We start from the raw sequence: 23867 nt of genomic DNA on the forward strand, positions 1-23867 counted from the left end.
TCTGTTCAAGTGCTTGGACAGAAGCCATAGCTGATGAGCATGACAGGGAAAAGGAGACAGTGAAGACAGGTAACAGGCACCTAGCAGGCAAAGAGGATTCAGGAATGCCAGACTTCTCGGAATGATGTGTTTTTTCTTTCTTTCTTTTTTTTTTTTTTTTCCTTTTAAGTCATCTCTTTTTTTTTTTTTTTTTTTTTTTCCTTTTAAGTGCTGGGCAGGAATCCTAGAGAAAGAAAGTATCCAAGACTCCTTTAACTGGTCTGGATGAAGGGCACTGCCACAGCATGGTTGAGGCAGATCCACGATGGAATAGGGAATAAAAGGAATGCTTATAGGGAACAATTTTGTGTGGAATGCTGGATGGCTAAGCCTTGGCCTTTGGTCCAGTGCAACCCTTGCCTCACTTGTCAACAGTAAAAAATTAGTTTGGTTAGAAGAACCATCTGAAAACGCACCAGCTTCTACTATCTTCACGCTCATTGTTAGAAAAAGATTAACCAGTGTGAACATTCTCATCTGTTAATTCCTGGGACTGTTTTCTTCTCAATGGACTGTTTGTTGGTAGAATAATGCCCAAAAGCTCAAAGCTAAAATGTTGTCCTGGCTGGCAGTTCCTTATGGACTGGTGTCATGGTTGAGCTGATATGGAAAAGCTGCACCTTCCTGCGGGAAGATCAACTGACCTGCTATCCCACCCCAAATCTCAGCCTGAGGTATATTTCAGTGAAGGCAGGTAGCTGTGCTTCTCAGAGCAGAGAAGCAGTTTTAAAAGCAGAAAGGTAGAGAAAATCTAGAAAAGAACCATCTTGATACAGATTTATCCCATGGTGTAGAGGGAGGGCAAAGAACCCAGTGACACTTCACTTATCCAGCAATTTCTGTCACTGTGGTGACCAACTTCTGCCATTCCATAGGGTCCTGAACTGCTTAGGAACTGGGAATTCACTAAAGCCACTGCCTTCTGTAGGAATGAGGACGTTCTTCTCAGGAGATTTGGCAGTGACTGTTTCACAATCCAGGGAATTTTTGCTCAGGTAAGCATGGCAGCCATCTGTTTTGTTGATGGAAATGCTTGGCACTTTACCCATTACCTGAACTTTGACATCCCTACTGTTGATTACCTCCACAATGTCATCAAATACCAGGCCAAGTTTCTTAGAGTTATCTACTGCAATGGAGTGAATTTCGCCCTTGATTTGCAACGTCGTGTTGACACACTTGTAAATGTAAGCCACCTGTTTCAGCTTTGTGTCATCAATCAACAGGTTGGAAACATTTTCCTGATTTTCCACTCTCCACTTCTTGCCCTCCAGTTCAAGTACACCTGGCTCTTTCTTTGTGGCTGGTTTGGGGGATGGGCTGGTTTGGAGTTTAGGTGCAGAGAATGGCTTGGGGCCACTGTGTACTGGACCACTCAGCCTTCAAGGCAGGGTTCTTGTGAGTCTTTATGTCATCAAACATGTGTTTCAGGGCATGTGTGATGCTCTCCCCGATTAATCTGCGCAAACAGTGCTGAGCGGGAAGCAAATTCATCTGAGCCTGAACTGGTAGAGACTGGCAGAGGAGGGGGGCCTGTTGGAGGGGAAGGAGGATCTGATCCAGCAGAGGGTCCAGAAGGCAGTCCACTCAGTTCTTCTGCCACAGGCCCCGTTTTGTTCCATGCCAGTCTGGTGGTATGGAACTCCTTAATGTAAGCCCGCAACTCTGTCCATATATTTAAGCTCTGACCCAGTCTACATGCTTCTTATCCACATCTTTGTACTCTTTGAGGACTCAGTTTATATAAAACATGGCAGCATCATTCATTTCTTTCGCATAAAGGCCAGGCTTGGGAGCCATAACCACCCAGCCCAGGGCCTGGATGCTTTCGCTGACAGCTGACAGGTGATTAAACAACTTGCTCCCTCGGTTCTTCTCCCGAAAGGTTATCACTTCTTTGATCTGCTCTGAGATGGGTGCCAACAAATCGGAAAGCTTGCTATCTGCTGGGTGTTGACGAGAAGCTGTAACAAAGAGAGCTCGTTCCAACTTCAAACCTGTATGGACCATCTCCGCATGTTTCTGCATGTCTCCCCCAATCTCTTTACTGATCTTCAAGTACTCTGTCACAGGACCGGCAAGCAGCGAGTCAAATGCCTGCATATAGGGAGCTGCTCCTGCTTTTGAAGGACTGTCTGCATACCCACAGTGCATGTCAGAGGTATGGGATACTGCCTCCAGGTGGCCTACTGCCCTCTCCAATCTTTCTACCAGATTTTGCATGTCAGCCATAATGTACCACCTCCGGACTTTGATCAGCCACTCTCCACTTCCGGCAAGAACTGCCCAACTATCTCCCTGGCTTATTTCTTCCAGAGCAATTGTACTCTCTAGCATACCACATAATCTACTCATTGATTTTGTTGATACATTTCCCTCCAACCACTAAAATGTAAATTCCATGAAGACGGTGATTTATGTGTACTTTGTTCATTGCAATATGACACCTAAATCAACATACAGTAGGCACTCAATAAATAGTTGTTGAAAAATGAATGAATCTATGTGGTCATTCAAAATGTGGTCCCAACTACTGACATTCTACTAATGGAATAAAAAGTAGGGCCTTAAGAAGGACTTCAGAAATTTTCTGATTGAAATTATATTTCAAAATAGGAAACTTGGCCCCAAGCATGTTAATTAATTTGTCTAAAGTCAGGGGCAGAGTTTTGGAAGAACCACAGGCCAGTGTTTGCTCTCTTAAAACAGTGCTATTCAAAGTACAGTATGCAGACTCTTGCTGCTCTGCAATGAGGTAAGAGGAAAAAGAAAATGAAAACAAAAAAAAAAAAGGAAGGAAGGAAGGGAGGGGAAATCTAATTTTAAAAAAAGTAAAAATGTTTGCAAATATAGCAGTATGACATTACTAAAGCTTTTATTGTACTTTATAAAAATACTGATCTATATTAGACTGAAAATTAAAAACAAACACCCACATGGGTTTTTTGCTATAGACACTGAAAAGCACTGCCCTAGACTACACTGCCAGGTAAATTCAAAAGCACCAAATTTTAATCATAAAGTAGTGCTAAACAGGAATAACACATCTATTCAAAGTTAGCTTATTTTCCTTAGTTTTACCATTATCACCAGCTAGTATACAATTAGGAATAGGAATAATTTTAGCAGCTTATAAAGCCAGTGTAAGAAACAACATGGCACCCAATGGAAATCTGCATTGCTGAAACCTACCCTAAAATACAAGGATTTTTCATTCGTTATGCGGAACAATGTGTGTACAGAGAAAACAAACTAAAAAGACAATATGCAGATTTACTGTGGAAGTAAGCTATAAATTTCAGACCTCATCATTAAGTCTATAATGAATCTGAATCAACAAACCTAACTGAGGAAATTAACACTCACTTACTTTAAAAACAAAAACAAGGAGAGTGAATGAGAAACAATGCAAATGCAAGTAACTGAAAAACACTAAAACTACCCTTGATTTAAATATTTAGGCAAACCATCACCTAATTTAGATTATGGAGACAGTTCTCAATAGTGCTTACACCATGGGCAATGGTTCTTATAAAAAGGCCCACAGCTTAAAATGTCACAGGATCATATAATATTTTGCAAACAGAAAAACAAAATTATATATAATAAATTTACATGGGGAATTTGGGTTAATCAAACATCTTCTGATTATATGCTAATAATATATAACAAAAAACAGGCTGAATATAACATCAATTGAGAAGGGGATGATAGAACACACTTCAAATCTTGGATGAAGATCTTTCCTTAGAATGTATATAACGGAAATGACATACACATAAGACATTTGGCTATCAGAATAAACCTTTTTTTCTTGAGGCAGGGTCTCACTCTGTCTTCCCAGCTGGTGTTAAGTGGTTCAATCATGATTTACTGCACCCTCAACCTTCTCGACTCAAGTGTTCCTTCCACCTTAGCCTCCAGAATAGCTGGAACCACAGGCATGCGCCACCATACCCAGCTAATTTTTCTATTTTTTTTTTTTTTTAAGAGATGGGGTCTCACCATATTGCCCAGGCTGGTCTCAAACTCCTGGGTTCAAGCATTCCTGCTGCTCTGGCCCCACAAAGTGCTAGGATTACAGGTGTTGGCCACCACACCCAGCCATTTTTAGCAGGAACAAAATTTCAGGGTTTAGTGGGTACTTCATTTTTTGTTATTGGTAGATTTTTTTTTTTTTTTTTTTTTTGAGACAGAGTTTCGCTTTTGTTACCCAGGCTGGAGTGCAATGGCGCGATCTCGGCTCACCACAACCTCCACCTCCCGGGTTCAGGCAATTCTCCTGCCCCAGCCTCCTGAGTCGCTGGGATTACAGGCACGCGCCACCATGCCCAGCTAATTTTTTGTATTTTTAGTAGAGACGGGGTTTCACCATGTTGACCAGGATGGTCTCGATCTCTTGACCTCGTGATCCACCTGCCTCAGCCTCCCACAGTGCTGGGATTACAGGCTTGAGCCACCGCGCCCGGCCTGGTAGATTTTATTTTAAGGTTATAGAGGAATGGAGGAAGAAAAAGAAGAAAAGTCCACTGCAACACATTTGTGTGCTCAGTTATTTCAGAAAAAAAGTAAAAATGCAAAAGAACCATTTTATATGAAACAACCTGCTAACTGCTGTCTACAGGATTTGGCCCACTACCTGGTTTGTTTATTAAGTTTTATTGGAACACACCCAGGCCCATTTATTGACATTATTTTCTATGGCTGCTTTTGCTATTATAACACTTTTTAGTAGCTGTAACAGAGATTGTATGACCCACTAAACCTAAAATGTTTACAAACTGGCCTTTTGCAGAATAAGTTTAGTCACCTCTGCTCTAGATTACCAAAACACTGAAGAATTGACTTGACAATTCTTTTAATTACAGAAAAATCATTAAACTTAAATTATAAAATAATTATTGACTGCTTTTATCTTGCCATATCTCCTTTAATAATAAAGAAAGGGATACTTTGGGTTAAGACACTTAAGAGTATAGTGATTATACTCTAATTGATTTGGTAGTACTTCCTCATTTTAAAAAATTCTGCACATCTGCTATGGTGGAAGTATAAATCTGCTCCAACGTTTTAAAGTTCAATTTAGCTATGAAAATTTTAAATACACAGACCATATGACATCCAATTTTACTTTTAGGTATCTATTTTATAGATATATACATCAGATATATTATATGCTAGATAACATTACATAAGTACAGTTCTGTATAATAAACACTACAAAATACATATTATATAAATACGTTTGTATGCACAAGATAAATATCTGAAAGGATACATGCCAATTTATTAACAGAAGGAATTCCTGGGGAGTAGAAAGGTAGGCAAATGGAAAGGAGATTCTTAGGTGGCATTTTATTACAGAATCACATCACAGATATATTTTCACTTATACAGAATCTATGATGTGAACAGGAAAGAGGAAGAGACAATGAATATAAACAAATGAGAATAAATTAAAACACTTCAGGGAGTTTTGCCTGGTAGTCCCAATCATGGTCCCAGAGAGAGTATAAGTTGGGAAAAGTCAGTGGTCTAGTTCTTCTGCTTGTCTCACTATCCAAGAGACTCTGTGGGTTTGAGCATTTCTCCACACTGAATATGGATTCTGTATTTAACAATATGGTTTTTTGTTTGTTTGTCTGTACAAAACCTAACACAAGAATCTAGTTTACCTAGTGCTCAATCAAAGAAACAGTAATCTGTTTCAACGTTATAGGAAAACCAAGTGTCATATTTGCTGAAAGAAAGTATGTGGGCCTCCAATACAATATAGTCCTAGTAAGCATGCAATATACTCCTTCGCAAAGTAAGTTTAAATACAATTTTTATGTTATAGGCTGACAATAGCAACTAACCTCCTCCTGACATACAACCCCATTGCTGTACAGTATATTTTTCTGCAACAATCTGATATATTATTTTTGTGATATTAAAAATAAAAAAATAGTTCATCATTTGTTATATCTCCAGTCTACATTTGAAAACAAAAATCTAGATACACATACCTGTTTGCCAGTGAAACCCTGGCAAATAATCTTTGTGTTTTTATCAACGTAGAGATGTTTCCGAGAAGCTGTATAGGAACAATGCCGAATTCCATTCTGTGGCACTAAGAGGTTAAAAAAAAAAAAAAGACACATTATAATTTTTCTAAACTTTGAAACATAATTCAACTTGATCACAAGAAAACATCCTGTAATGCACAAGCTATCTTGTGATCACGGCAAACCTAAATGCCACCTTTTAAATAAGACACAGAGACCACAGAAATAAGTTAGAAAAACAAACAAAAAAAGACATTGCTCCATTCTCCAGGATCCCCTCCTTATCAAGAACCACAATCTTGTTGATTTTTCTGAACTGAGAAATAAAAAGCTAAAGTTTATCATTTTTATTTCCTAGAAAAAAAAAAAAACTGGGGCTCAAAGATAAATGGTTCAAATTAAATCCAGTGGCTGAAAACCGTCACCCTCATTAATAATGTTTACTAAACAGCCACATAGTTTCCCATTTGGGCCAAATTTTTAAAGCCTCATACCTTTAAATAGCTAAGAGGCAAACTTTGTCAGGAATACAAGTAAAAATCGCTCAGCAACTCATTCTCTAGTACAAATAACATACTAAATGTTAAGTCATAGAATAAAACTTATCTAAAATACAATCCAAAATCACTTAATCTCTTCTGATATGAACTCATATATAAAAGAAACAGGGATAAAATAAATAGAAAAGTGGACAAGAGAAGCAGCAGCTTGTGAAAAAAAAAAAAAAAAAAAAAGACCTAGGTTGAGAAATCTAAGTAGTTACTACAACCAGCTTCCCACATTTCAAAAAGCGGTAGGAAGAATACAGATGACAAAACTGTGGGCTACTTTCTAACCCTCCATTAGTGCTATCAACGTGCCTTTTCTGTGACCCATCCCTGGCCCCTTCAAAGTAGCCAGGCCTTCTACCTATCATTGTGGTCGCCCATGAAGCAAGTCTAAGAAAAGAACATAAGGAGTAATCTCTATTGAATAAAAAAAAAGAGCATGTTGTCATGTATTTGCCCAGAGTCCACTCGAAGCTCTCTGCCTTAAATCACTGCCTCATGTCCACCCAAGTCCTGACCTCACACTCCATAACTGAAAGAGCAACAAGATCTGCTTTTGGGAGAAGTATTTGGAACCCCTTATACCTCCAGGAAGGACACAGGTTCAGATTTAGCCCTAACCACCTGGGTAGCATATCTTGCACACAAAGAACTGCTAGGTAACAGACAGCTTTCTCAGAGTGAACTGTGCTCAACAAGGGGCCATTAGAGAGCTTTGCAGGTCAAGGTCTGGCATAGCAGTCACAGAAGCATTTGACTCTGGGCTAGTGGACATAGCAGGTATTTGCGGCCTGAGACCCTGGCACCACTGAGCTATGCAGCACAGCCCACCCTCACCAGTGGTGTCACGTGAGACCCATTCTTCCCCTTGGCTCCTACTTCTCCCAGATGAACACCTATAATGATGATATTTGTGTAGAAGCTACACCCTTTCCTACCCTGCTACAATTCCTGACTAGTGGCAGAATCGGCTTTACCAGTCCCTCCCATTCCTGGAATCGTCAACGAATGGTCATATCATATCATAGTTTTCAGACAAGAAGGTAAAAGATTTGATTATAAGATCAGATGTTATGATCAGGATATCTGGACTCCCTACTTGTTAAAACAAAATCCTTTTTGTAGGTAAAGTTTGGTTCTCCACAAGTACTCTTATACTCACTAACTTAACAGAGATCAGGCAATTCTCTTCTCCTTCCACAGGAGACGTCACCCTGAGAAAAGACAGGTCTGTCTGTGTCCCTAAAGCACAGCTACAACAACAGACTAATGAAGATCTCTACTTTCTCATAGTAACTCCAGAACTCCTGGATCAATTCTATGGAGCTCAAGATGTTACAACATCAGATCTTTGGTGCTCATAAAAAGTATATCAGAAGTGTGATAAACAGCAGCTCACCTCCCAATCCCCTGGCCTTTTAGTATTACTCAGCCAGTGCTGAGAGCCTACAGCATCTAATTAAGTAAACCTTGGAAATTTTCTAATGCATAGATGTAGATGTGTGTGATCTACCCATCTACGTACCAGGCCTAAGCTCATAAAGATCCACTTCTAGATAAGCTAAACTAATAGACTATTATCATCTTAGAGGCTCATGCATGTGTGATCTCCCCATCCATGCACCAGGCTTAAGCTCATACAGACCCACTTCCAGATGAGCTGGAACTAATAGACTATTATCATCTTAAAGGCAAATCCAAAATATGTATTCAAAGGCAAGGAAGTGAAATTCTTGATCACATTCCATCCTGATAAGAAACCTGTATGATGCCAGACAAGGTTATCATCTGGTATTGAAATGTGAGTTCATTCATTTATTCAGTCAACATTTAGGGAGCACCTATACCACCATAATGCCACACAATGCCAGGTGTTAAGGATAAAGTGATGAATGACAGTATCTCAGTTCTTAAAGAACTCACAATCTATCTGAACTGACATAAAAGTGGGCCACAACTGCGTGGTGTGTAAAGTACCAAAATAAGAAAAAGCCTTGGGCATTTGGGATCCCTATTCAAGGTAGAGAAGTCTATGTATGTGTGAGAGGTGGGAGGGTGGAGTTAAGGAATGAATCCCTCATTGAGATTACCTCCAAATTGAAACCTAGGCTATCAGTAGTTCAGTCCTAAAACCCCAAATAAGTTCACCTCCAAGCTCCTAAAGAAAGGAAAGAGATTCATTCAGCTTCTGGGCCACTGTTACGACCTCTCCCCAACTAAAAACTCTCTTCACTTCTGCCCCAGCCCTGGCCCATGCTACCTAACTTGAACCCATATCACCTAAACTGATAGCTGCCCCTGCACAGTAGGAATTAACTTGTCACAGGAGATCCAGACAAGGAATTATGGACCATCATATGCTTCCTCTTCTAGAATACTGCTCTAAGATATGTTAGGTTAGCCAAAGGAGGAATGCTGGCAATCAGAGCAGCCCCTAAAACCCAGCGGAAAACCTTAAAGAGCCCAGCAAACTATAGCATAATCACCACAAATGCATTTTGAATCCCAGAAACTCAACCCACGCCAGAAGATGAACCCATGCTACCGCAGGCTCTTTATACCAAGCATGCTCTCCAACCTGCCATGGCTGTGAGGAGGACCTAAAGGCGACTTGTGTTATAATACTCCTCACCTTAATTTCTGCCTCCTCAACAGCTTGAGGTAACACACTCCAGAAAGAACCAACTCTCAGTCACCTGCCACTCCATGCTACCATGACACACCTAACAACTGGTGGATCTATATGAGGCAATACTGTTATCAAATCAATGATAAGTCTTACTATTGCTGACATCATAGAATGAAGGAAATTCTTTGTTGCTGTGTTTGCATTCAAATGGAAATAACGCAAAATATGCCTACATTCCAAGTAAAACTCACCAAATTTTAAATCACTCTCATTCTCTTATTCTTCCCCACCTTAAATAATTTAAGGCCCAGAATTTCAGGCTAGAGGTTTCCCACAAAAGCAGCCTCCCCACATCTCCACTACTGCAGCTCTTCACCTTCCCTCCTAGAACCCTTCCACTACTCTCCTTAATTTGGGCTGGTAAAGAGCACAAACCTCTAGCTGCTGTAAATATTAAATCAAACTGACTCTATACTTTCCCTAATTAATTTCTTCTCTACCCAAATTATCAATGAAGTACCTTAAGCAATTAAAAATAGCCTACTCCACTTCTGCTCGAGAATGCAAAGTAGTTCACAGCGCAAATCTTCCACTGTCCACTGCTTAATCATATTTTGGTTTTAAGTACAAACTTGATCTCTGTGACAAAGACACCAAATTACTAGAGTGAGTGATTTCCTAAAGTGAAATTTAGAACACAAGGCATACATTAGTGGCCAAACAATATTACAAATATCTCTTACATTTCAATTAAAGATTTAATGTCCTCAACTTCCTGAGAATTTTGCTTACATTAATCCATAATAAATTAACATTTAAATAGAACATTACAGTCAGGAATTCCTAAATCTTCACATGATATACACGATTTATGAATATAATGGGGAATTTTAAAAAGGATCCAAGATTAAGAAGAATAGAAGTTACGAACACTTTCATGTAGTATACAATAAATATCATCACACAGTATACTACTGAATGCATACATATTCTTACTCTTTTTACCACATTATTTCTAAGTAAAATTGTCTAAGTTTAAATTTACTTCAAGATTATTTCAAGTACCATCTAAATACCTTTAGGACTGCTAACTGTAAACTCCATGAGTGTCAGGACCATGTCTTACTCATCTTGATGCCTATGATATATGGTCAGTGCCTTATACACAGCACGTGCATGGGAAACATTTCACTGAATTCCAGGACAAGAAACTGGGTCTCCAAAAGAAACACTTATACCAAGTTAATATGATAAGGTCCATCTCTTTTTCAGTGAGTTGGAAAAAGTCAATCTTGAACTCCCACGTATCAGGAAAGAGAGAAAAGAACTCTGTATCTATTTTTGTACATATAAAAATCATAGGTTTCTCTAAAATTCACATTGAGACTGCATAGAAGTTCAGCCCTAAAATGCTGCTGGTGCCCAAAGCTACATTAATCTAGTACAAATGCCTTGCTAACATTTTTTAAATAAATGAAACCCAAAGGCAATAATACAATTGACTCTTTCCCTACATGAAAAAAGCAAGCATTCAGACAGAGTAAAACACACTACAGGCAGAGTTAAAGGCAATGACAGATCAGGGGAGTGTTTTCATAACATTTAACAGACAAGGAATTAACCTGGGTAACATGAAGAGCCAACAAAAAGAGGAACACAAAGCCTAAGAGAAAAACTGATAAAGGTCATGAACAAGAAATACAATGGATGACAAAGTGCAAATCAATATGTGACAAGATGCCTAGCTTTACTATAATAAGAAAATAAGTATTATTTTATTTTATTTTATTTTAATTGAGATGGAGTCTCACTCTGTCACCCTGTCACCCAGCCTGGAGTACAGTGGCATGATCCCAGCTCACTGCAACCTCCATCTTCCGGGTGCAAGCGAGTCTCCTGCCTCAGCTTCCCGAGTAGCTGGGACTACAGGCCCACACCACAAAACCTGGCTGATTTTTTTTTTTTTTTTTTTTTTTTGTATTTTTAACAGAGACAGGTTTTCACCTTGTTGGCCAGGCTGGTCTCGAACTCCTGACCTCAAGTAATCCGCCTGCCTCGGCCTCCCAAAGTGTTGGGATTACAGGCATGAGCCATCACGCCTGGTTGAAAATAAGTATTTTAAATTAAATATTAGAGCAGGAAAGGTGAGGTTGGCCACCAGGAATAATTTCTGATGGCGAATGCTGTAGTTGCCACATCCTAGATCACCTCCTTCTCTTCTGATTCTTAGAAATTGTCCAGCTTAACCTTGAGACTGTGTCCCCAGGAGCAGATGAGAACATCAGCCCAGGAATCAGACAGGCCTGGTCTTGAGTTTATGCTCTGCCTTTCACCACCCACGTAACCCCGGACATTTCTTTTGATCTCCCTTAGCCTTAGTCTTCCCATCTATAAGTGGAATAACAACTGCCCCAGGAGACTGTGATATTAATATGAAATCACTCCTTAAACTGGCACCAGGTAGCACAGTGCCTGGTATACTCCCAAAACTGGGTTTACAACCCAAATGAACACAAAGGCAAATATTTCCCTAAAAAGAGAGAGGAAAAAGTGTTATTTTAAAATCACGTAAGTTCTAGCCAAAAATGTTTTCTATATGCCCCTGTGCGCATCTTATATATATTTATAAACATACTAATCCATGTCTACATATAATGTGCAGTATGCACAAATATACTTCTAAGTTTTTCACATATAATACATTTGTAAAGGTGCAGCCCTCACTATAAAACAGGGACAATAATAGTATACATTTCACAGGCTGATGTGAGAATTAAACGAGTTAGTAATATACAAAGCATTTAAAACAGTGCCTGGGATAGAGCAAGTGTTATATCCCTAACTGTTGTTTTATTATCATTATTATGACTGATGCAGAATGAGTAGACCAAACTGCTTTGAGATGTTCACTGTGACAGGCTATCTACCAGGTGCTAGGGATTCACAGGTGAACAAGACAGGCTCAGGCCCTATCCACATGAAGTTCCCTGCCCTGTAAAAGAGCCAAACATTACACAAAGAAAAACAAAACTACCAAAAGTACAAACTGTAGTAAAGACAATGAAGGAAAGAGACTGAGTAACCTGAGAGAGATGTATTTTCAACAGGGGTGATAGATTTGTACCTGTCAGCCACATACTGGTCCTCTTCACCACAGATAGTAACCACATCATTTATAAGACGGCTGGTAGGATAAAGGATACAATCTATGGCCAAAGAGCACCTGCCCAGGTGGGACTCAAACCATGGCCTTATATTACCAGTACCATGTTCCTAACCAATAACCTGAGACTCTATTCATAAAATACTCAATACTCCTTCAACTCACCTCTCAAACTGTGTCCCTGATAAACATTTATTCATGCACATACTCATGAATTTAACAAATGTACATGTATTAACCATAGGTATTATGCATATGTAAGACACAGGCTATTGTAGTCTATACCTACAGGACCTTATAATACTGCAGAGTAGCTAGCAGCCACTTACCACAAACTCCAAACAACCCACTATTCAAATGTGAAATTATATATTCATTTAATATTGACTTACAAGTGAAGCTAATAAGCTGTAAGTACCATATTTCATCAAATATAAAATATCATTGATTTTTAAGAAGTACTATTAATTACTGGTAACAAAGAAAAAATGAGGTGGGCGGATCACCTGAGGTTGGGAGTTCGAGACCAGCCTGACCAACATGGAGAACCGCGTCTCCACTAAAATTTAAAATTAGGCAGGCATGGTGGCACATGCCTGTAATCCCGGCTACTCGGGAGGCTGAGGCAGGAGAATCGCTTGAACCTGGAAGGTGGAGGTTGCGGTGAGCCGAGATTGCGCCATTGTACTCCAGCCTGCACAACAAGAGCAAAGCTCTGTCTCGAAAAAAAAAAACAAAAAACAAGATATCAATAATAAGACACATCCTAATGTAAGAAATGTTATAATGTAAAAAAATGTGGGTCTATGACATGGCAGGCCCTTGATGAAATTGTTGCCCTATACTTCAGAGAAATTGTTTTTAACATTCCCAATTACGTTTCTATGAAAAAACAAATTTGATGTCAGAAAATCAAATCTCATGGCTACATTGGTACATCTGAATCAAGGCTATGATTTGATTCTTAGATGCAATGGCAACAGATACTAGTATTCAAAACAACACTGCTGAGGATCTCCTTTTCCAAACTACACTTTAAATGCATCTCTGATTCTAAAAACAGGCCTACACACTTAGCAAACATGGGGAAAAGGAAGGCAGCACCTTTTTTTTTTTTTTTTTTTGAGACGGAGTTTCGCTGTTGTTGCCCAGACTGGAGTGCAATGGCACGATCTCGGCTCACCGCAACCTCCGCCTCCTGGGTTCAAGCAATTCTCCTGCCTCAGCCTCCCGAGCAGCTGGGACTACAGGCACGCACCATCATGCCCAGCTAATTTTTGTATTTTTAGTAGAGACAAGGTTTCACTTTGTTGACCAGGATGGTCTCGATCTCTTGACCTCGTGATCCACCTGCCTCGGCCTCCCAAAGTGCTGGGATTACAGGCTTGAGCCACTGTGCCCGGCCAGGCAGCACCTTTGAACAGGATAGTCACCTTCTCAACACACCACTGAGACTGCCAAAAAAAATCAGAGCTTCAAAAAAAGAAGCTGAAAATATCACACAGTACATGCCGACGGAACAGATACTGCAAAGACAGACGACCTGGGTGCTAGGGCCCCTTCTGATACTGGCTGGAAACTTTCTGGATTTCTTCACCTGCTATACAAAGGTATGGGACCAGTAGGTTTTTAAGGTTTACCTTCTGGCATTAAAATACCATAATTCTGAGGTTCAAAAATACTAGCTCTTATTCCCTATTTATTCTAAAAGACTGAAGTTACAAAAACTACTGACCAGTTTTAAAAAAACTTTTAAACTTTACTTCACTATTTCAACTTCAAGGGTGCTTATGAAATCCTTAACTTCCTCATGGAAGAAACCTTTCTCATTTTTTCATTGTATTTTCTCTCTCCACTTCAACTGGATCCTTTTCCTTTTTTCATAAGCTATAAAACAGATTTTGTTTCTTTCCTTCCAACAGGGCTCTGGAAGGCCTTTAGCAGTGCTCCTCTGAGCTTCTTTGCTGCTGCTAACTCTAATCAATATTTCAACACTATGACCTTCAGCAAGTAATGTACCATAAGTTGAAACTTAACAGAGGGAACAAAATTCCCTAACAGCTGTAGCTCTATTAGCTTCACAGCCTAAATAATTTATGGCCCCTTTAAAAAAAGTTTGCAAGGTGATGTTGTGGCTGCTATTTTTCTCATGGAAGTGAAAATGGGCTCAGAAATGTGGCATGGGAAAGAGGAATTAGAGGTTTGTGAATATAGAGGTATTTATACATTAAACATTGTTGTCTGTAACCCCTCTAAATATAGACCTTGGTTTAGACTTCAGACCCTTAATAACAAGTTAATCACGTGACTTGGATAATTCAAGCCCACTCCAGTAACAAAACTAAACCAGATGGTCACTTTAAGACCAAATGGTTCTGGGAGTCTAGGAAGAATGAACTTCCAGTTCTATGGGAAGAGGATTGAGAGTACTGCTAAAGGTGGAGTAAGGAACTAGATCTTTTAGACACTCTTCCTTTCTCCTCTAGATTCTTGTACGCAGCAGACCTACCTGAAGCTAGGATCTTTCAGAACCTCAGACTAGCAAGACCACAGAAGAGACAGACACAGGTGGGCAACTTCTTCCTGGGTTTTCCCACCACAGTGGCTGTGCTGCATATCTGGTCTTCTACACTCTAACCTAGTCTCTATTCAAATTAAGCTGGTTTAAAACCATATCCAATATACTTCATTCTTGGTGCTCAAATCCTACTGACCTGAGTGATTCCTGGGTATAATGAATCCTTTTTGACCTTCTGCTCACAACACCCTCAACTGTCCTTTAAATTACACAATAAGAATCTCCAGAAAGCTTTACCAAACAAACCAACTATTTCATACTTGCTAAAGTTATCTAGCCAGACCTTTGACTTCAAGTGATTGGCAACTAAGTGTTGGCTATTGAGTTCACACTCATCAATGTAAACTTTTAGAATGTAATCTTCTCAAGAAAGGAATTAAGTCTTATGCAATATTCAGCACAAGCAGCAGAATAGCAAAGCGAAAGAAAACTGTTTACTACATACGAGATACTTTATATAAATTGCTTCACTTATTCTGCAGTGAACCCAGATCATCCTGCACATTATCATTTCTAAGATGCATATTTTTTCACTTTTTAAAAAAACAGGACACATGTGACAACCATTGGTGTGTCACAATTTTAATAAGCAATCGTTTTTCATTGTTAGTGGTAAACAAAATAATGGTCCACCTTACAGGTGATGGTGCGTCAGACTCATTAAAATATGTTAATATTTTCATCTGATTGGAAACATTACTTGAAAGACAGATTAAGAAAACTGTCCAGGGTTATTACACAGCCTGAAAAGGGACTAGCCAGACTTCAAACCATGATGTGGCTGATTCCAAAGTTTCTTTCTACTATAACCTACCTGACAAGCACAGAGACTTTGAATATAGCAAGAATTTTCCATAGTCAGCATGTCTCAAAGACTAGCAACCTTGGGTGCTAAGTTTTCGGGAACTGAGGTGTTCACAAACCGCCTGGTGGAGACACTGCAAATATGCTGGTTTAGGTCCCAGCCAACCAAAAGCTTCTAGGGGTCTATGCAGCCATTTCGACTCACTCTGTGTACAGAAACTATCTTTCCTCTGACGTGACAATCCTGCGGAGGGGGAATTCGAGGTGTAGAACCTTTCCGTAGTAGTGACACCCTCATTCCCCAACTTCCTACTGAGACTCTTCCCCTACCTCTCAACCCAGACACTTACCCTCCCCACCAAGTTCACCCTGGACCTCTTCACCCCCAACTCCAAATGAGGCCAGTCTAGATGCCACCCCCACCCTGCCACTCGTCACCACGGGGCCGAAAGCAAGCTTCTAAATTTGCAGGGCTCCCAGACCCGAATCCTAGCTCAGCCACCCAATATCTCCATCTGCCAGCGGCCTAAGTCATGCCCCACTCCTGTCGTATCCAGAAAAGCTCCTTCCTCCGTAGAAGTCCCCTACTCGAAGCCTGAATTCCAGCGGCTGCCAGGCCCCCGCCGACGTCCCGCCCTGGAGGACCCAGTCGCGGCCTGGGCCAGGACACTGGGTCCGGCAGGGCTAAGAACCCGCGAACGCCAGGAAGACAGAGTCCCAATTGGACTCACGGAGGAAGCTGCGCGACAGGAGGCGGGCGGCGGCCAGGCCGCTGCTGCCGGAGACCATGGTCGCGATGTCAGCGGCAGCGGCAAGAATTGCGGTCATCCGCCAATGACACTCCCAGGCCCCCGGGGACCTAACAGGGGCAAAGGCCGGAGGAGGCGGAGGGTGGCCACAGTAGTCGCCTGAACAAATTTCCCACTCTAGAGGATTGTTCACGAAACAGCGGGGGTGGCAGGTGAAGATCAAAAGATATCCTATCGGAGAATGAGATAATAATTCGGCTTCTTCCTAGAAACTTGGGTTTGATTAACATTAATTATAACAGCAACCGAGGGAAAACCCCCACTCGAGACTGGCCGGCGAGTGGCATTGTGGGCAATGTAGTCTGACGGCCTCGGCTGGTTCGTAGCTTTTGAGAGAGGCTGCGGGAAGTGAGCGAGAGAGCGGCAGTGACACCAGGGAGACTAGGGACTTGAAGACAAGGAAGGAAGAAACAGCGAGGTGAGGTGCGAAGAGCAGTGCCAGAACTTTGTATCCTAGGCCCGTTTCCTGCCCATTCGCTTTCCTCATTTGCTGTTAGAATAATACTTCTCACCGTGTACCTTGTGCCTGGACCCGGAAGGGTTGCCGGGAGACGGGAATCTGAACTGGCACTCGTGGCCCGTGAAGGGAAAGACGTGATGAGAAAAATCTAAAGTTGTGTTTGTGACAGTTAGTTTCTTGGAATGTGGATTTTTAGTTAAGTAATCATACAGTCTTTGACTAGCACTAAGTGTATGAGTTTATTCCCTGAAGTTCCCAAGGGCTGAAATTCGAGGTCAAATGCCACTTTGTTCCGTTTTTGGACAAACCGTTCTCTTCTTCTGTAACAGCTTTAGAAGGAACCTCAGAGAGCCCCAAACTCAAAAGGTAAACAAGAGGTGAAGTAGTCTGCGTCTATGCTGAAAACCGTGCTCCTGATATTTCTCATCAGAATTGTCAATAAAATTGTAATCCTAGTTTACTTAGGTAGTCATTATAACTTGCACTGAGCTGTGAGATGGATGAGCGGTGTTACTCAAGGAGATTGCCCAATACTTTATGATCCAAATATTGTCATTCTCCAGTTAGACTTCACTGCAAATAGACTCCTTCCTTGTGGATCACGTTCTTGGGATAATTAAATAGCATCAGTGGTTTCCAAATATATTCATTGTAACAAACTGGATATTTTTATAGCAAATAAATAGAAAACCCCTTGCTATTTTAAATAGCAAAATTCTTCCTAAGCTGTCGCTTGGTAAGTTATATGTTTAGTTTCATTTAATCGATAAAATGCATGATGACAAAAAATATACTGTAAGTACACTTTTAATGAAAATTTGAATTTCCACGAAGACGGGGATTTTTGTTTGTTTTGTACACTGAAGTATCCCAGCACCTAGAACAATGCCTGGCACAAATAATGCATTGTTGAATTGAATTGATATACATATGAGAAATGGTAGTATACAGATTATTTTTTGGATCCACAGACAATCTTTGGTGGACTTAGGATATTTCAATCTATTGTAATAACTGCACTGTAATAATGCAGGCCTCCATAACAACTGTTTCAATACTAACTGAGTGGTTAAGTTAAATATTAAAAGCCAGTGCCCTTATACAAAGGTTGGGATGTAACAAAAGCCCACCAAGGGTTTTGCCTAGGGCTTTCCTGGGCCTTAAAGCATAACAAAATAAGGAAAGAATTCTTAACAGGACCCATTTAGGATTAAACAAGTTTTATTGGGGGTCCGAAGAAACTCAGGCCTCCACAAACAAGTTTATTGGAGGTCTGAAGGAACTCCCCAAACCTCTGTGACTTAGCAGGAGACAAGACAAGGGTAATCACCCCAGCACCTAAACCCATGTAGATTAAGTGAATTTACTGAGATTCCAGAAGAAGGTCTTCAGGACTCAGACCTTAGTTATAGATTAAAAGCATATATATGCAGATTGAATTTTGGAATCACACGGGTCTGGATTCAAATTCCAACTCTGCTGCTGGCTATGTGACCTCTGGGTTTCAGATTTCATTATGGAGATGGGGATGAAACTCCCTATTTCATAAGGGTGTTGGCTGGGCGCAGTGGCTCATGCTTGTAATCCCAGCACTTTGGGAGGCCAAGGCAGGCAAATCACCTGAGGTCAGAGGAGACCATCCTGGCCAACATGGTGAAACCCCATCTTTACTAAAAATAATAAAATTAGCCAGGCGTGGTGGCACACACCTGTAATCCCAGCTACTTGGGAGGCTGAGGAAGGAGAATCACTCAAACCTGGGAGGTGGAGGCTGCAGTCAGCCGAGATCATGCCATTGCACTCCAGCCTAGGCAACAAGAATGAAACTATTTAATATATTTAGTATATAAAATATTGCCACCTTGTACCAAATATATGGTGGATAAATGGTAGTTATTATCATTAAAGATAAGAACTGTCTCTTTTACATGGCAGGATGATATTTTGAAGGTTTTAACTAAAGTGAGTTACCAAATTAGAATAGGATATTTCTATTTGTCTCAAAACTTTATCTAAAGCCCTAAAGCTGAAGACAACAAGCCTTGCCTCCACATCTGTAAGGAGGGCTGTCTAGGAGCTACTTCTCTCTGAGGTTTGATAGGAGGTGGCCAAACTTGTCTTGGAATTCTCACCCCCACATCCCAGCCTGCTTAGATAAGCAAAAGACTAGAATTCATTGTATGGGGGTGTGAAGGGAAAATAAATCTCAGGACCCCAAAGTCACCAAGCTAAGAGAAAAGTCTAGCTGGGAACTGCATCAGTCAAACCTACCTCCCATTTTATTCCTAAATAATATACCTACAAAATAATAAGCTACATACCTCCCTCACAGTTTGCCCACAGGAAATGTCTTGTGTTCAAAGGACAGCCAGAACTAGAGTTATCCCTCTAAGGCACACCTGAGACAGATGCATATCTGATTGTTTCCTCTGCCCTATTATTTATGTAAAAATGCAGATTCACTGAGCTAGACTAAATTTTGTGTTCGGGGGAAGGCTGATCAAGGATTCAGAAGAATGCAACCTTTTGTCTCTTATCTACTTCTAACTGGGAAGTCCCCGCCTTACTGGATGGACCGATGCACATCTTACACATATTGATTGATGTGTCATGCATTCCTAAAATGTATAAAAGCAAGCTGTATCCCAACCACCTTGGGCACATGTCATTCAGACTTCCTGAGGCTGTGTCATGGGTATGTCATTAACCTTGGCAAAGTAAATTTACTAAATTGACTGAGACCTGTCTCAGATATTTTGGGTTAACAAGGGGTTTGATGCTTCTGAGTCTAGAGTTGTCAGTTTAATGTTCCCTTTTCCTTCCACTCCCAGCCAAGTTTGTGGGTGAGGGATTCTTACCAAAACATTGCTGGTGTTAAATTTCAGGATAAAACCCTACAGAACTGCAGAAATTCATGAGCCCACCTTAGTTATGTGAAGAGTAAAAAGTTCCTTTTCAAAGTTTCCCTTTTTGTTAAAGAATAAATAATGTGTTCGAAATAACAGTTTCTTTTAAAAACGTTTCCTTTGGGCTTCCTGGTTTTTGCTAATAGCTCTTTGTTAAGCCCTATGTAGTTGTTAAGTATAGTAAGGGAATAAGTACATTCTACGTCCTACTTTAACCATGTCATTTGTTCTGGCCTACAGCCTGCTCAGACATGTTCAAACATGCCCAGGCATTTCTCAGCTTATAGCTTACACCTCTTCCTTATTTGGAAATGTTCTTATTCTCCTAGTTTCCCATAAATAACCCCCTTCCTTTCTTTGTTCTCCATCACACATTTTCCTATTTAGGAAAGTTTTAAGTTTTTACCCAGTTGGGATCAGTCTAGATTGTGCAGTCTGGCTTCAGCCAATAGAGATAGGACACAGCAGTAAGGACCCAGTGTCCAGGATAAAAATCTCTGCTTTTCTTTGTTCATGGTGCTCTCATGACAATCAGGCTTCTGTGAAGCACCCTTTCAGCAGAAAGTAAAATTGCCTTGCTGAGAAAATTCTTTGTCTGAGCGCTAGTTCTTCTTTTCAGCTCCAAGGAACAAGCATTTGCTTCTAACAGTTAGCTAGAGTAGGTCTTGGTCAGAGAATGCTTGAGAAAACTTGAATTTGGAAGGCAGACCTAACTGTTAAGGCTTATGTCTGCCTCCTTCCTACAGAATTGTAAAGGCAGGAGGCTAGCTGGAGCAGCCCTCATCAGCAGGCAGGGCAGTATTTGTTGTATCAAAATGTGTTAATAATCCCATGAGTAAAATGCATGCCAAGAAAGAAAGTTGAGCTTCCCCCTAGAGACATGCCATCCTCTGAGGCAAGGAACCCTAGCATAAAAGACTGTAGAAAACTCCCAGAGGGAGGAGGAAGGCAGGGAGAGTTATAAGAAGGCCAGCCTAAGAGTACCTAACTCACGTCAGCATACTGTGCAGGGTAGTGGGAGAGGAGTTTCTGAAAAATCCTCGAGGTTCTCACAAAGAGCCAGCATTCCAAAGAGAGAATGGACCGTTAGGAGAGAACCACAAATGACACCATCTAAGAGATTTTGTCCAAACCACTCCAGCAATGTATAGCAAGGGCATGAAGGGAGGAGGAGTAAAAGAGAAGGGGAGGAAACAGACCTCAACCCCTTCCTTCCCAGCTGCAGGTTGGGGAGCCACAGATCATGCCAGACCTGGGAGGGGGGGGCGGGAGAGAGGAGTTTTAAATTAGGTATAAGGTTGAAGTTTTTAATTGGATTAGATGGAACCTTTAGTTGTTGGTTTTTGAAATTGGTAATTTATTACCATGGATCAAAATTCAAACGGTACAATGAATATTAAAATATGAGCAGTGAGAAATCTTCCTCCACTGTCTCCCCACCACCCATTTCTCCCCAGGGGAAGCCAATATGATCCAGTTTCTTGTGTATCTTTCCAGAGCTATTTTTTGTGTGTATTAAAGCATATGTATATGTATCCATTTCCCATACCCTACCCTTCCATGTTCTCACTAATGTGTGAATAAGCAGGGTTAATTAAAGGTATGTGCCTGGGGGAGTCAGGAGACTCAGCAGTCTGGGTGGCTGGTGTCTAGAGTAGCAGCTCCAGGGGGTGTCTTTTTCTGAATAACTTAACCCAAAGTGGTACCTGCTCTTTGCAACCAAGAATCTTGACAAGACTGAGCTAAGTAATGAGTTTCAATTTATTGGAGCAAAGTCTCTCATTTGCATTTTTTTCATTTACATTGTTTTTAACAAAATAAATTGATTATAGTCACTCATGTGTGGAATCCACAATGGGTTTTCTGCCTATTTAAGAAATATTGGCTCTTTATATTTAAAAGTAATTATAGTTATATATCTTCCCTTGATTTTATGTGAGTCCCCATCCTACCAGAATGTCAGATCCTTTTCCTTTCACCAGAGTTTGGTCTAAATTCCTGGAGTGATGCTACGGTGAGGTGAATGTAGTGTAAGGAGCATTTGGCCTTCTGTCTGTGCTGGCATCTCCTGATATGTACATCCTTCCATCTGGTCCTTAGCTGTGGTCCAAACTAATGCTGCATCATCACTGACTCCTACTTTGATGGCTTGTTTTGCTGTGGTTCTGCCAGGTATCTCTGGGCTCTTCTGAGGCATATGAGAACCTTTCAGCCTCTGTGGGCTACCTTCCCCACTTGCCAAAACATAGTATTTAGCTACATCTTGCTACCAGTGCATCCTTGCTCTGACATGCACTCTTGCTGTCTCACTCTCTCTCCTACTCCCCCAGACGTTCCAGCTTTGTGGAATTGTTAGAAGACAGGGGTCCCAATCCAGACCCCAAGAGAGAGTTCTTGGATCTCTTTCAAGAAGGAATTCAGGGCGAGTCCACAGTGCAAAGTGAAAGAAAATTTATTAAGAAAGTAAAGGAATGAAAGAATGGCTACTCCATAGACAGAGCAGCCCCAAGGGCTGCTGTTTGCCCATTTTTTATGGTTATTTCTTGATGATATGCTAAAGGGGGTGGATTATTCACGCCTACTCTTTTTAGGCCATATAGGGTGACTTTCTGACATTGCCATGGCATTGGTAAACTGTCATGGCGCTGGTGGGAGTGTAACAGTGAGAATGACCAGAGGTCACTCTGGTCACCATTGTGGTTTTGGTGGGTTTGGGCCAGCTCCTTTATGGCAACCCGTTTGATCAGCAAGGCTTTTATGACCTGTATTTTCTGCTGACCTCCTATCTCATCCTGTGACTTAGAATGCCTTAACCATCTGGGAATGCAGCCCAGTAGGTTTCAGCCTCATTTTACCCAGCTCCTGTTTAAGATGGAGTTACTCTGGTTCACATGCTTCTGACAGACTCCTCAAACCTGTCTGGTAATTCTTTTGACTACCCCACCTCCCCTCACCTCCATGCTGGGGTAGTGGGGATGGGGAGATGGCACCTGAGCTCTCCTGGTTTCCCTTCTTCCCTAACCTGAGGATCCTTTTCTGATCTTGGAGACATTAACTCACATTTTTGTCCTAAATCTAAATTATTTCTGTCCTGAGGTCTTTGAGTTACACATTCCCTTCCTGCATCAATGGACCAAGAAAGCCAAACAGAAATTGGTTGGGGAAAGGGGGCTGAATATTTGTGAGAAGAAGGTCAAAGAATAGAAGGTAGTATGGGAAGGGAAAGCATTTGTAAGTATTACAAAGTATTTTACTGCTGTAATCTGGATGTGCTAAAGCTTTGCATGAATTCACCCAGGCAATCTAACTCTGCAACATGGAAATGGAACAAGAAGAACCTTCTCCAGGCCCAGTTCTGACAACTTCTTTCCGGAAAAATAAAATCTGCCTTCCAAAGGAAAAACAGCTGCTTCATCCCCAGTGATACAAGCACATTTAAAGAGAAATATAGTATAGCCAAGAAAGTCAGGCTCCTAGGGCTGATGAGCCAGCTTAAGCCCTCAGGCCCCATAGTAGGTACTACTAATCCCTTCATAAAACCAGCAGAGGGATTAGGGAGCTTGTATCCTTCACCTTATTTAGGGAAGATGTTACAACACAAATCAGAACACTTAACACTTCCTCCTGGGAGAACTAGGAGGAAAGATGAGTCAGAAGCATCAAAGATTATTTTCCTCTGAAGTGTAGCCTCAAAGAGAGACAGAATCACACAGCACAATTCTAAGAAAGAACCAGCTAATACCACTGGCCAATTTGAGCAGAGGCAGATTCTTTCCCTCTCCTCTGACAGGGAGTGGCACTGCTAGTTGGGGAGTTGCCTTTCCCAAATAATGAGGACAAGGAGCTTTATGAAATGCACCTGCAGGGTCCTCTTGAAAGCCAGT

General features: G+C 41.0%; 1 protein-coding gene, 2 long non-coding RNA genes and 1 pseudogene across 5 annotated transcripts in view; all 4 read right to left on the reverse strand.

Annotated features, from left to right (window-relative positions):
- SUCLG1 (succinate-CoA ligase GDP/ADP-forming subunit alpha) overlaps positions 1-16804 on the reverse strand; it is a 39322-nt gene extending 22518 nt beyond the window's left edge. The window contains exons 1-3 of one of the 2 annotated variants that reach the window (XM_032243492.1): positions 15819-16026; positions 9896-9941; positions 6048-6151 (exon numbers count right to left, since the gene is read on the reverse strand). In XM_032243492.1, coding sequence (XP_032099383.1) covers positions 6048-6151; positions 9896-9941; positions 15819-15869 — 201 coding nt within the window. In that variant the 5' untranslated portion in view covers positions 15870-16026. Of the gene's footprint in view, positions 1-6047; positions 6152-9895; positions 9942-15818; positions 16027-16539 lie in introns of those variants that run through there. The other variant, XM_032243491.1, reaches the window with a different exon arrangement.
- Positions 190-4222, reverse strand: LOC116526848 (annotated as a pseudogene). The gene has a single exon (XR_004258296.1). The product of XR_004258296.1 is annotated as an adenylyl cyclase-associated protein 1-like (transcript).
- LOC116526855 lies at positions 5666-6036 on the reverse strand. The gene is made up of 2 exons (XR_004258300.1): positions 5929-6036; positions 5666-5897 (listed from the first exon to the last, which is right to left on the reverse strand). It is a non-coding gene; the product is annotated as an uncharacterized LOC116526855 (long non-coding RNA).
- On the reverse strand, positions 6393-9889 carry LOC116526856. The gene is made up of 2 exons (XR_004258301.1): positions 9784-9889; positions 6393-8792 (listed from the first exon to the last, which is right to left on the reverse strand). It is a non-coding gene; the product is annotated as an uncharacterized LOC116526856 (long non-coding RNA).
- Positions 16805-23867: the final 7063 nt, after the last annotated feature.

This window comes from Sapajus apella, unplaced genomic scaffold, assembly GCF_009761245.1.
Source record: "Sapajus apella isolate SASKATOON/1434 unplaced genomic scaffold, GSC_monkey_1.0 scaffold52, whole genome shotgun sequence".
Taxonomy (NCBI): Eukaryota; Metazoa; Chordata; class Mammalia; order Primates; family Cebidae; genus Sapajus; species Sapajus apella.